Genomic DNA, 13,588 nt, shown 5'->3' with positions numbered 1-13,588 from the left:
AAACACATTATATCACACGATAGTGCCCAGTAATCACGTTATATCACACGATAGTGCCCAGTAATCACATTATATCACATGATAGTGCCCAGTAATCACATTATATCACACAATCGTGTCCAATAATCACGTTATATCACACAATAGTGTGCCTTACACACATGCCACACATTTATTACACCTTTGTACTTTACTCATCAGACTATATTGTGGCTATCACACTTTATATAACTTGCACTTCCTAAAAAAGATTGCTATATTGAATTCTTCCTGATATTCTGTAGAGCCAGCCTGACGTGGAGTCCCCTCCCCCCTCTGCTCTCTGGCATCACTGTGCTTCACATCATCAGTCAGGACTAATAAAGTTGTGTTATGTTACGGTGACGGGTGATCTATGACCCCTATGCAGTGTTAGGGCAGCTCACTGCAGCCATCTGTGTGTTACATTAGGAGCTGTGCTACCTGTGCCTGCAACGTGCCCAGAAGAACGTCCCCGTATATTACACAGAAGAGAGGAAACTGAAGGAGAAGAAGGAGGAGCGCATATTGCAGCAGTACCAGCACCTGAGAGACCAGGAGGCCATGCACAAGTATCAGGTATAATATTGGACAGGTAGAAAAATCATAGTTGAGGAGGTTTAGCTGTGGGTAGTGTAGGCGGGATCACCTGAGGCCTGTAGACATCTCAGTGGTCACCCGTGAAAGCCCCATATTATAATGCGTCACTGCTCCCGGGGAATCCCCACCAGCAGGGCCGGATTAACAATGGACCTGATGGAGCTACAGCTCCAGGCCCACTCTCCATTTTGTAGCTGAGGGTCAGGGCTTTCCAACAAGCCTGGCCCCGTGTTTCTAGCCCCCCGGGACCCAGAGATACCACCAGGCAAAGCTGGAACGTTTCCCCCGTAGGATAACATGGGACCCACTAATTCCGACCCCCACCCGGTGCCAATGGCTGCCAGTTCCCCCTCCAGATCTCAGTCGAACCCGAATCGCTGGGCCTTCAATCTGATACCAGGCTGGTCCATATGGGTTTATTGGTTCCAGAGATATTGCGGGAAAAACATTTTTTTTTTTAAATTTCTGAAATGTAGGATGACATTCTATGGATTGAGATAAATGCGCATGTTTTTTGAGCGCACCACATCGCCGCAAATCGCACTTTTTCAAATCGCACTTTTCAGTCAAAATTCGCATATTTAATGTGATGCGCATTGGAGCCTGAAAAGTGCGAAGTGGTGCGATTTGCGGCGAATTGGTGCGCTGTCTTTAGTCCTGAAAATGTGCGATTTTCATGTCTGAAAACCGCACGTTTGCAGGAAAGCGCAAAGTAAAAAAAAAAAAACGCGCGCGGGGTCCCCCGCCCGAGCATAACCAGCCCCGGACTCACTGAGCCGGTGCTGGTGACATAAAATCAGGGTCCCCGACAAATCGGGGTCCCCTTGATTTCATGAAACCAGCACCAGGCTCAAGGTCCGGCGCTGGTTCCCAAAATACGGGGGACAAAATGACTAGGGGTCCCCCGTATTTTAAGAACCAGCACAGGACACAACCAGCCAGCAGGGTAATGCCACAGCCGGGGGACACTTATTATATAAGCTCCCGCGGCCAAAGCATTAACCCCCTGGCTGGTCAGCATGGGCAGGGGTCCTGGGGAAGTGGGGACCCCCCCAATGAAGGGGTCCCCCCCCTCCAGGACTTACCAGCCCATGCTGATAGTCCGGGGCTGTCCCCGATGCCCCTGGGCGGTGGGCATCGGGCTGATGGATTGTGTAAAAAAAAAGAATAAAAACTATTGTTTTTTACTGGCGAACTATGAGTCCCAGCAAGCCTACCCCGCATGCTGGGACTTGGAGAACCACAAGTCCCAGCATGCGGGGCATTAAAGGGCCCGCTGGCACTTGTAGTTCAACAGTAGAAAAAATAGTTAACAAAAACACACTGACACACTGTAAAATAAAAGTTTAATACACACATAACACACACACACTGATACTTACCTACCTTGAGCCCGTAGGTCGGTCCCTGGATCCTGGGTCCGGGCTCCGGGGCTCCAGGGCAGAAGAGTCCGGTTCCGGGGCCTTGGTCCTGGTTCCGGGGCTGGTCCTGGGGTTCCGGGGCTCCTGGGCTGAAGAATCCGGGGTCCAGGATCCGAGGTAGTCCCCAGGGGTACCTAAGGAAGCAAATCCTACTCACCTGGTCCCCGGCGACGACCTCGGCATCCTCTCCGGTGACAGCGCTGCTCCCATCTGGTACCCGGCTCGCAGGACTTTGACAGGCGCAGAGATGTTTCCTCCTCGGCGTCTCTGGACAGAATGATTTCTGGCCAATCAGGAGCCGAGAAAGTCGGCTCCTGATTGGCCAGAAATCATTCTGAATACAGACGCCGAGGAAGGAACATCTCTGCGCTAGATGCGCAGGGACCGACCTACGGGCTCAAGGTAGGTAAGTATCAGTGTGTGTGTGTTTTGTGTGTATTAAACTTTTATTTTACAGTGTGTCAGTGTGTTTTTGTTAACTATTTTTTCTACTGTTGAACTACAAGTGCCAGCGGGCCCTTTAATGCCCCGCATGCTGGGACTTGTGGTTCTCCAAGTCCCAGCATGCGGGGTAGGCTTGCTGGGACTTATAGTTCGCCAGTAAAAAACAATAGTTTTTATTCTTTTTTTTACACAATCCATCAGCCTGATGCCCACCGCCCAGGGGCATCTGGGACAGCCCCGGACTATCAGCATGGGCTGGTAAGTCCTGGAGGGGGGGGACCCCTTCATTGGGGGGGTCCCCACTTCCCCAGGACCCCTGCCCATGCTGACCAGCCAGGGGGTTAATGCTTTGGCCGCGGGAGCTTATATAATAAGTTTCCCCCGGCTGTGGCATTACCCTGCTGGCTGGTTGTGTCCGGTGCTGGTTCTTAAAATACGGGGGACCCCTAGTCACTTTGTCCCCCGTATTTTGGGAACCAGTGCCGGACCTTGAGCCTGGTGCTGGTTTCATGAAATCAAGGGGACCCCGATTTGTCGGGGACCCTGATTTTATGTCACCAGCACCGGCTCAATGAGCCCGGGGCTAGTTATACTCTGGTGGGGGACCCCGCGCTCGTTTTTTTTTTATTTTAACCGTTTTTTTTATTTTTAACACCAGAACCCTGCACAGAACATTGCGATCTGTGCAGGGTTCTGGCTACTTCGCCAAACAGAACCTGGTCTGAAATAAGTGCGTTAATTAGACACCTAAAAAATGCGATGTGCAAATGCGCATTGCATTAAATAAGCGAGTTGTATACTGTTCTGTACGAAAACATCTGGATGCGCTAAAAATGCGAATTAATCTCGCACTTTTAGTCCGCATACCTTAACGCACATAATATGCGATTTCAGTCCCTTAGCGCATCCCATTACATTTGCGATTTTAAGGAAAAATGCGATATCGCCATTTTGCTGTCTAATTAATGCAAAAAAAGGCAAATCGCAGTCCATAGAATGTCACCCGTAATTTCATGGCTGTTCATGTTGTTTGAAGACAGATTTATCTGGAACCAAGCGTCCCAGTTTCACGGGACCAAAATCATTCAAAGCCCACTCAAAAGTTTTTCAATATGATGCTGGTCTCATGTAAATGGGTCAGTTGGTTCCGAAGATATAGCTGGTTGGTTAAAGGGGGGTAGGGAGAGGGGAGTGGTTGTCTCTCCCCCTCAAACCAGAAAGTGCAGGAATGTCCCTGCATGATCCTGGGACCATATTCCCGGGTAAATCCCTGCATTTTCTGGTGTGAAAGGGGTATTATTTCAAATAACCGGGACCTGCAGTGCTCTAAATACAGCCAGGCAGCCCCCTGCTCTCTGCCAGGCTGTCAATGGCTGTCATTTCTGCTCGGCGGCGGCTGTCCCCCAGTTACATGAGCATGTGTCCCCCTTGAAAATGAGCATGTAATCCCACATTGCAACGAGCATGGAACCCCTGCCAATGAGCATGTAGGTAAGCAGCACTTATGTAGCATAATTTTAATATTGCATTATGTTGTTTGGCATAAAATGTAATGGACATTATGGTGTGTGGCTTAACATGTAATGGGCATTATGGTGTACATTTTTTATGCGCACAATGCTCCTGTTTATGAAGTATATTGTGCATTATTGCTCAATCTGTTTGGTATAGTGTGTATTTTGGCTCAATCCATGTGGCATAATGTGAATATTGCCTTAATCTGTGTGGCATAACGTGAATTTTGACTCAATCCGTGTGCCATAGTGTGAATTTTAACTCGGTCGGTGGGAATTTTGGTGGCATAATGTGTAAGAGGCAAGTACAGTATAAGGGGGTTACTATTGTGTTGCATGTTTTGTATAATGGGTATATGGTGTGGTAATCTTAGATGACCACATAAAAGGTGCTGAAATATTGTCTACAACAGTGGTTCCCAAACTGTGTGCCGTGGCTCCCTGGGGTGCCTCGGGACACATGCAGGGGTGCCCTTGGTTGGTGGTCCAGGACCAACTCAAATTATTAATGGTTAATTATTTATGAGCAAAAGCAATGCTGGTGGCTGCCATTAATAAAATGTGTACAAACAGAAGCAAATCCTGTCCTTTACCACATACCTGACCCAAAGAATCACATTTAAACCCAATCTAATAAATTTATTTTTGGCCTAGGGGTGCCGTGAAAAAATTTTGATACTCTAGGGTGCCGTGATTCAAAAAAGATTGGGAACCCCTGGTCTACAAAGTTTTGGCTTTCAGTGTTTTTGTTTATGACTGGAGACCTTGCAAGTATTTTAGGACATCAGCGTTAGGGATGCCAATCCCGTGGCATTTTTGCAATCCCGGAAATCGGGATTGAAAAATGCCCAATCCCGGGATTCCTGGGATCCCGGGATCGACTTCCCTAATATAGAAATGAGGTAGCCATGTTAAACCCACCCCGGCTGCCCCGCATATTAACTTACATGTGCAGTGCGGCCGGGAGGGTGACCGGTGAAGCTGGGAGCCGGGAGGGAGTTTTGAAGTGGGAGCCGGTGGGCGGGCGAAGCTGGGAGCCGGTGGGCGGGCGAAGCTGGGAGCCGGTGGGCGGGGGAAGCTGGGAGCCGGTGGGCGGGGGAAGCTGGGAGCCGGTGGGTGGGCACACAGTAAAGACGTGTGCCGGGAAGCTGGGTAATGAAAAGGAGGGCGGGCAGTGTGGACAGGGCTGTGCGGCCCTGGCACTCGCTCAGACGCTGCACGGCATTAGACTGCGCATGCGCAGTCTAATCCCGAAGTCCCGGGATTGGAAACTCCAATTCCGGGATTGAAATCCCGGCGTTTTAGGTGCCAAATCCCAGGATCCCGCCGATCCCGATCCCGGGATTGGCCATCCTAATCGGCGTCCTGTGGGTGCACCTTTGTTGGATTCCCGGCAATACTGTATATCTCCCTGCATTTTTCCTATGCCAGCCCCCTGCCTTTTCCAGGCATATATAATTAGTTGAAAGTATTTACACAAATAGAGACACACCCATGAGCAGACCACCCAACCAGAACACTGGTCACGCCCCCACATTATTAGGTGCTGGCCACAACCCCTATTATTGCGCATAATAGGCCCTTGATAATTGTCAGCTCCAGGCCCATTTAGACCTTAATCTGGCTCTGCCCACCAGGCAGCAGTCCACAAAGGACAGGGAACGGGTCGCCTTAACACTATTGTAGGCTCTAGGGTAGATCAATGCACTGGTACCCCTAAAATCATAACATACCCCCATCTAAGGTCTCGAGTCATCTCCTGACATGCTTCCATGCAGTGCATGGCTGTCAGCGCTCGACAAGCTTTAGGTCGATATGGTTAAAATGTTGACATGAAAAAGTTCTGTGTGTTTTTCACGTTTTCTTTCTTCATAAAGGGACTTTACCGTCGCAGTGGGCGTGGAATATAATAGCGTGCCTAGCCATGCGAGGGGACGCGGTACACTTATACGTTGTCTATGTCGACCTAAGTTGACATAGACACGAAAAAAAAACTTTCTTTTGCATGTCGGCCTTTTGCTTGTGTCAAACGTTTGACCCTATCCATCTAATACATGTCGACCTTTTTCATATGTCGACGACTGCCTGTTGACCAATAGTGTTCTACCTAATGGCGGTTGACCTACCCTGTAAAACTTGTCGACCTAACAATCCATACCCAAGTACCGGACCTCAGGGAATACAATGCTGTATATACAGTGCAGTCAATTTAAAATCTCTTTTTAATAAGCATATGTGTTGCGTAATGTAAAGGAATAATGACAAACTGATGGAACCCTGCACGATGGTTCTCTTATACCCCTTTTACACCATAAATCCCGGATCCAACCCAGCATTTGGAACAAGGATCCAAGCCGGTCGGATCCGGCATTTACCCATTTACACTGCGGTGCCTACCTGCAGTGTAGACGGAGGCGGCACTTGGAGATGACATCATCCCCGCCAGGATCAAGGTAAGCTGCTGGGCTGCCCTCAGCCCCCGTTCACTCCCCCCAGCCGTCTTCCGCGAGGTGAATGGATGCCGCACACCTCCTCTGCTGCTACCGCTGCTGTCTGCAGAGTATAGCAGACAGCAGCCCGGCTGTCTGTCTCCCCTCCCCTCCCTGTCCAACCTGCGGACACTGAGGTTCGCAGGTTGGACGTTCCCCATTCATGTAAACGGAAGCCGGGTCGGATGACCCGGCGTACCCATTTACACCGCCCTCTACCCAGGTCCTAGCCGTGTTCTACCCAGGTCAGAATCTGGGTAGAAGTCCCGTGTAAAGGGACACGGCGTGTCACATTTACACCGCCGCTGACCCAGGTCTGACCTGCTGATGACCTGGGTTTTTGCAGCAGTCTAAAAGGGGTATTAGCTGTCCCCCCTCCGCTATTGATGATTTGCCCTCAGTTACCGGCGAGAGGTTTGATGAGCATTATTCCTGTAATACAGCCACATTCATCCAGTTGCTTCCGCTCACACCATTCATTTCATCTCCCTTTTCCCACAGTTGGCTTCTCAGGCGAATCGAGAACAAAGACAGAAAGACGCATTATACAACCGAGGCGTCGCTGATGCTGTCAGGAACGAGCGCAGCGTCAGAAGCACCGAGTTCTATGTGAGGATATGAATTCTCTGTCCTGTCAGATTTCAGGAAACTGCCATTGGCAGCCAATGTATATACACGTGTCCTCGTACATCTTTGCTACAATAATGGCAAACAGCCCTTCATGGCAAGCCAGGTCACATCAGAATCTTAGGCATATTAGGTGCAACATAATGTGGCAACAATGCACAGGAGACTGTGGTGATTAATTTGACACTTGTTTATCTTTGTGCGACAGAGTCTCGGAATATGTACACAAATTGCTACAGACTGTGCTGATTAATTTGACACTTGTTTATCTTTGTGCGACCGAGTCTTGTAATCTGTACACGAAGTGTCACAATGTACAGTAGCAGTTTTTTTTCCAGTACAAGTTCTGTTGTGCTCCATATACAGACTCAGTCACACACAATACACAAGTGTCAAAATCAGCACGGTCTCCTTGTGCATCCTAGTTAGCAGAGCTGCAGGGAACCTGGCCGCTCACTCACACCAGGCATCTTGCGCTGCTTTGCGTATTGAGACTGGATGTATGAAGACATGTACAAAGCTGTAGCTTCTCAATACGCAAGAAACCAGCACTGTCACCCCTGTGGTTATTTAGTCTAAAATATGGCTGCTTCCATTTCCATGGGGCTACATGCAGGCATTATGGCTAAAGTGCAAGCTCTTCGCTCAACAGTAATGCTCTTGCACATCATCGGCTGCCTCCTGGCTGTAAAGCTAGGCATAGGCTTACCATGTTTAAAGTCTAAGCGATTGCGTTTGACATCACGCAGTCGCTTCCGCCCTCCCCTGCCGCATTGTCTCCCGTGCATCAGAAGTTGAACTGGGATAGTGAGGTGATCGCATTTTAAGGTCGGTACATGTGCAATGGCACGTGTGCAGATGTCCGAAAATCACAATCTGCTATTTTAGGACATCTGCGCACGGGTCATAAGTAGGCCCAGAAAGCCGTCTCAATTGAGGCAGAACCCACAACTCTTTGGCACAGGAAAACAGAGAAACAAGAAAAGTTATACAGTATAGACTATATACAAACTATTGTTCTTATTGTGAATATTGTATTACCTTTAAGGTGAGACTTTTAGTCACGTGAGACACTTTAAATGCAATTGAGATAAACAGTTTATACACAGTGGGCCTTATTTTGGTTCACTCTTAGAGGCAAATTCCTTCTCAAATGGACAAAACCATGTGCACTGCAGGTGGGGCAGATGTAACATGTGCAGAGAGAATTAGATTTGGGCGAGTTATTTTGTTTCTGTGCAGGGAAAATACTGGCTGCTTTATTTTTACACTGCAGTATAGATATCGCTTTGAAGTAAAACCCCACCCAAATCTAATTCTCTCTGCACATGTTACACCTGCAGTGCCCATGGGGGGTTATTCTGGTTCACTCGCAAAGGCACAAACACTCTCTAATTGACATAACCATATGCACTGCAGGTGGGGCTGATGTAACATGTGCAGAGAGTTAGATTTGGGTGGGGTTTGTACCTCAAACTGATATCTATATTGCAGTGTAAAAATAAAGCAGCCAGTATTTACCCTGTACAGAAACATTAAAACACCCAAATCTAACTCTCTCTGCACGTTACATCTGCCCCCCTGCAGTGCACATGGTTTTGTCCATTTGAGAAGGAATTTGCCTTTGCGAGTGAACCAGAATAAGGGCCAGCATACACAAAGGGGCTGACACAATCACCACAATGCTTGGCTCAGCACATATACACATTAAGTGGTACTGAAGTCTCCAGGGGATGTAAGGAAAAGCTTTCAATGTTACTGCCCGCAATGCTTGTTCTAGATCTCAGTACAGACCTGCGCCAGAGTCTACCATGTAGCAATATAGAGATGGCTGCTTCCGGTCTGACCTCATTATAACGTACTTGTACTTTAATTCCAGAAATCCTACATTTTCCAGAGAAGGCCACTGACCCCTCCAGCATTACTAAAGCACGAGCAATTCTACCAGTCCCTGACCAAGCAGATGGCCGACAGGAGAGGGAAAGAAGCCAGGGAAAAACAGGACCTGGACTTGCTGGGCAGACTGGAACAAGTTCAGCTCGCTGAAGAGTAACCTCTAATTTACTCCCAGCGCTTGTGCACCAGACAGCATCTAGTCTGACCTGTCTACGGCGGATCTTCCACCGCTCATCACTTCTCTCCTTTATGTAGTGTAACCTACACGCTGCCTCTGATTCTCCTACAGATGAAAGCATCTCCTCTCCTGCTGTGCAAAGCTTAACATCGGCAGCTTCCTACCGCCCCGCACAGATATTTATAGCCCATAGGTGCCCTGTGGTTTTTTGATAAAGTGGAAGTTTTCTATTTTCTATAAGTTTCTACAGTCGAAGTCCCGGTACGGTTATGTAAGAGTCTGGTTATGTAGCAACGACAATAGCGCTTTTCATTTCACTTTCTCAGTACACGTAAGGGAGAAACATTGACCTTGAAACTGACATAGTTGTAGTTTGACGGTATCAACTTTTTCATTGTCTTGCTTAAAAACACCACAAGATGGCGCTATATCCATTCTAAGTGATTCTAGTGGTTCTGTGACTTTTGTATCATGCAGTGGTTCCCAGACTTTCTGGGCTTGCCGCCTGCTAGAGCCTCAGCGTATTTTTGTGGCCAAATGTTTTTTATTGAGATAATCAGCAAAAATTCTGAAATTAAATAATTGTTAAGTGTTGCGTAGGCCGCGCTTCTGTTTGTCCATGTATTTTACCATTGGCAGCCACCAGCACTAGTTCTGCCTATCACACCCACCTTAAATCATATGATTTGAGATTGGACCAAGGGGCAATTCAGGATTGCTCGTTTTTATGGGTGTCCCCATGGGTATACGGGCGGTCCGATGCCTGCCGGGGTGGGCTGCTGACATCACAGCCGCCTGTCCTGTCTTCATCCCGGTGCTCGCAAATAAAAGTCCATTTTCGCTGGAGTTCTATTTGCAATTGATCGGTGACCATCGAATGATTTCCCCTGCAGCGGAGGCATGTTGCATGTTACGGAGGGGAATCAGCGGCAGCGGGGGGTGCGGGCATTCGGCCGGGTGGCAGGCGGGGTCTCAGGTGCTCAGTTAGCTGTTAAGATGATCCGCTGCAATAAAGCTACAGAGAATTGAATTGGTTATTTGCAGAAACCACCTGACCAATCAGGGACATAGATGCCGGACAATAGCTGTAGGGCACTGGTGTCAAACTCATGGCCCTCCAGCTGTTGTGGAACTACACGTCCCAGCATGCCCTGCCACAGATGTTATATAACGGATTGCTTAAACTGTGGCAGGGCATGCTGGGATGTGTAGTTCCACAACAGCTGGAGGGTCATGAGTGGGACACCACTGCTGTAGTGTCAGTGATACAGTAGCATGTTCCGGCGTGGCGGGGGGGGGGGGGGGGGGGGGGGGGTGTTGCTCTTTACTGATAAATACTTACTAACCTCCCTCTGTCTCGGACTGTATTTTAGGCTGGCTGCTCAGAGGGCAAAATATCTGAGAGAGAAGACTGAGCAGATGGTCTTATACAAAACCGCTCTGGACACCCAGGTAATTACAGTACGTTCTCTCATCCTGGGCCTGCTGCTGCGTTGTGTGCATCTCTAGCAGCCTACAGTACTTCCATGTGTCTATGCCTGTCCCGCCCACTGTTCTTATGTCCGCAGCAGCAACCGGCATTGGAACTTGTACCCAACCCTTGCTGATTGCAAGAAGACCACTACACCCCCTTCTGTCCACGCTCTATGATCGACCTAGGAAGCCGACATACAAATGCGTTTTTGCATGGTCGCTACCGGTGACAGTAACAGAGGGGTGCGTCTCCCTAATTTAATTCTGGGGCCTGGGCTGCACTGCAGACCCACCCACTGGTCCTGAAAAGCTCTTTTATGGATAGGGTGCTTCATTCATCAACACGTCCGCACTGCTGAACTCCATCTGTGCCCGAGAACCTGATTCGGTGCATACGACGGTATCTTTGGCGAATGCGCAGTACGCTGATAACCACAAGATCCGTGTGCAATGCTTGTGCTACTTGCATCCAAACCAAGATCAGACCCCACATTGCAGGACAAATTTATTCTCAAAATGGGCAGAACCATGTGCACTGCAGGTGGGGCAGATGTAACAGGTGCAGAGAGAGTTAGATTTGGGTGGGGATGCGGTCATTTGGTCTACAGCATTATGGTTGACAGACATTAGGTCAACACCATTAGGTCGACATGGGTTTAGGTCGACATGGGAAACGGTCAACATGGTTCTAGGTTGAAAGGTCATTAGTTCGACAGGTCGTTAGTTCGACAGGTCATTAGTTCGATATAGTCTAGGTCGACAGTCAAAAGGTCGACATGGGTTTTTTTGAGCCGACATGTGCCGACAGGCGGTATTTCATGCCCTACCATCCACTAGGGTGTGGTGGGAGAATAAAATAGTGTGCCGAGCGCAGCGAGCGATGCAAGGGGATGCGGTGCACTTTGAACGGTGTCCATGTCGACTGTTGACATTCAGGTCAAAAAACAATGAAAAACCCCATGTCGACCTTTTGACTGTCGACCTAGACAATGTCGAACTAATGACCTGTCAAACTAACAACCTGTCGAACTAATGACCTTTCGACCTATTCCCAAGTCGACCTAGACCCATGTCGACCTAATGACTGTCGACCATAATGCTGTAGACCAAATTATCCCAACCCATTTTGGTGGGGTGTGTGATATTTTAATTGCAGTGTAAGAATAATGCAGCCACTATTTACCCTGCACAAAAACAATACAACTCCCCCCAAATCTAACTCTCTCTCTGCACATGTTACATCTGCCCCATCTGCAGTGCAGCATGGTTTTGCTCATTTCGAGAACAAATTTGTCCCGCGATCAGGTCTCAGTTAGGCCCAATATTTATAGGAATGAGAGGAGACATTTAGCTTCTGTTATCGTGGCAGCTGCATAAACGGGTCTTGTGGTCGCACAGCAGCAGCTGCTGTGCACAACATTTTTTTTTTTTTTTTTAAAGGGCTTTTTATGATAATGTCTCTGTAATTCGCGAATGTTCTGCAGCGATGGATTTAATTCCAAGTACTAACAAGCTGTTTAATAATATGTAAATGACACCGCTTGGTAGAAACGTAGATAATAATGTTTGGGTAATTTGCATGGATATGTCATAATACGGCAGGCAGAGGCAGATTACGTGGGCCGCACCAGCTGCTCCTGCCGCCACGTTTGACAAATGCATAGAATTGTCATGTGCTGGTTCTAACTGTCTGATCATAAACGCATTCACACTCAGGCGCAATTGTAATCATTACGGCTCCTTCAGGTTATGGGTAAAAACCGGACCCAGACAAGACCCCGGACCGCCGGATGTACATAAAAATCTGCAGTCCGGAGCTTGTAGTGTCCGGTCCGGGGGTGTCCCAATGATTTTTTTAAACGATATTGCTCATTTTGTCCCTTGTGATTGATATTGTGTCACCCAGTCTGTACTGTACAAGCAATGAATGAACCCCCTACGGTCTGGGAATGCAGCTCAACTTCACCTATCATCGAATGACTGCATGGTCAGTAGGGGGACCCAGTGACCTCACTGAACGATATTGTTCAGCGATTAGCGCTAAATCTATCACCCGCTAGTAACCATATAGGCGGTGCCACAAAATGCCCAGTGTGTCAGCACCTTAAGTGGTTGCAAAGAGCAGATAATAAGAACCACAGTGCGAACAATAATGCCGGCTACGATGAGAGACTGTTGGGGGGTTGGTCAAGCGTCCACCATGTAACGCCCCATAGCATGGCTCTTGTATGTACTAGTACGTTGTCTTGCATGAACAGATGTCGGGGGACATTGCGAGAGCGCACACCGTTACTGCATGTGTACAGGCAAATGGCAGTCAGTGGGGGTTATTTACTAAGATAGGACTATTGAAGTTTGGATGTTCCTACGGGCAACCAATCAGATTCCATCTATTATCTTCTAGAAGGGGCTAAAGATATAAAAAGTAGATTCTGATTGGTTGGCCATAGCAACATCCCATGTGACATAGAACTCCCATCTTAGTAATTAAATCCCAGTCTGTTGTGGGAGGAGCAGATTTAGCACCAAAGTCATCGCATCGGTTATGGACATAAATGTTTCCTTAAAAATGAATATAATCTATTGACACAGACAAAAATAAAGCCAGGCTTTGTGCTGCCACCTGACGTTGAGGATGCGCAGCCAATATTCGGGAAGAACGACATGACCAATGAAAAACTAGCAGAGAGGAAGAGGCGGGCCCAGGAGGTGTCTAAGCACCAGCTGCAGACCGCAGCAGACCATGAGCGCCTGGCCATACTGAATGACCTGCTGCAGCAGAGGAAGGAGGCGGACATGCTACAGCGGTCTAAAGAACAGTACGTAACCTATCCACTCCCAAGTACAGACCATACATCTACCGCTCTCACATTATATTACTGGCAGAGGCATCCAAACTAACCCCACATACTTCAGATTCTGTTAGCA

At 48.2% G+C, this 13,588-nt stretch overlaps 2 protein-coding genes across 12 annotated transcripts in view; one reads left to right on the top strand and one right to left on the bottom strand.

Moving 5' to 3' along the window:
• The window catches only part of PICALM (phosphatidylinositol binding clathrin assembly protein), a 380,825-nt gene that overhangs the window by 160,019 nt on the left and 207,218 nt on the right, over positions 1 to 13,588 (bottom strand). The window lies entirely within an intron of this gene.
• The window catches only part of CCDC81 (coiled-coil domain containing 81), a 37,180-nt gene that overhangs the window by 21,773 nt on the left and 1,819 nt on the right, over positions 1 to 13,588 (top strand). For both annotated transcript variants that reach the window (XM_083170270.1, XM_083170269.1), the window contains 5 exons: positions 451 to 597; positions 6,988 to 7,095; positions 8,993 to 9,162; positions 10,561 to 10,639; positions 13,253 to 13,479. In XM_083170270.1, coding sequence (XP_083026396.1) covers positions 451 to 597; positions 6,988 to 7,095; positions 8,993 to 9,162; positions 10,561 to 10,639; positions 13,253 to 13,479 — 731 coding nt within the window. The remainder of the gene's footprint in view (positions 1 to 450; positions 598 to 6,987; positions 7,096 to 8,992; positions 9,163 to 10,560; positions 10,640 to 13,252; positions 13,480 to 13,588) is intronic.

This window comes from Crinia signifera, chromosome 2 (genome assembly GCF_055691185.1).
Source record: "Crinia signifera chromosome 2, ASM5569118v1, whole genome shotgun sequence".
Lineage (NCBI taxonomy): Eukaryota > Metazoa > Chordata > Amphibia > Anura > Myobatrachidae > Crinia > Crinia signifera.
Note: the sequence above shows the minus strand (reverse complement) of the source record. Positions and strands in the feature narration are given on the sequence as shown.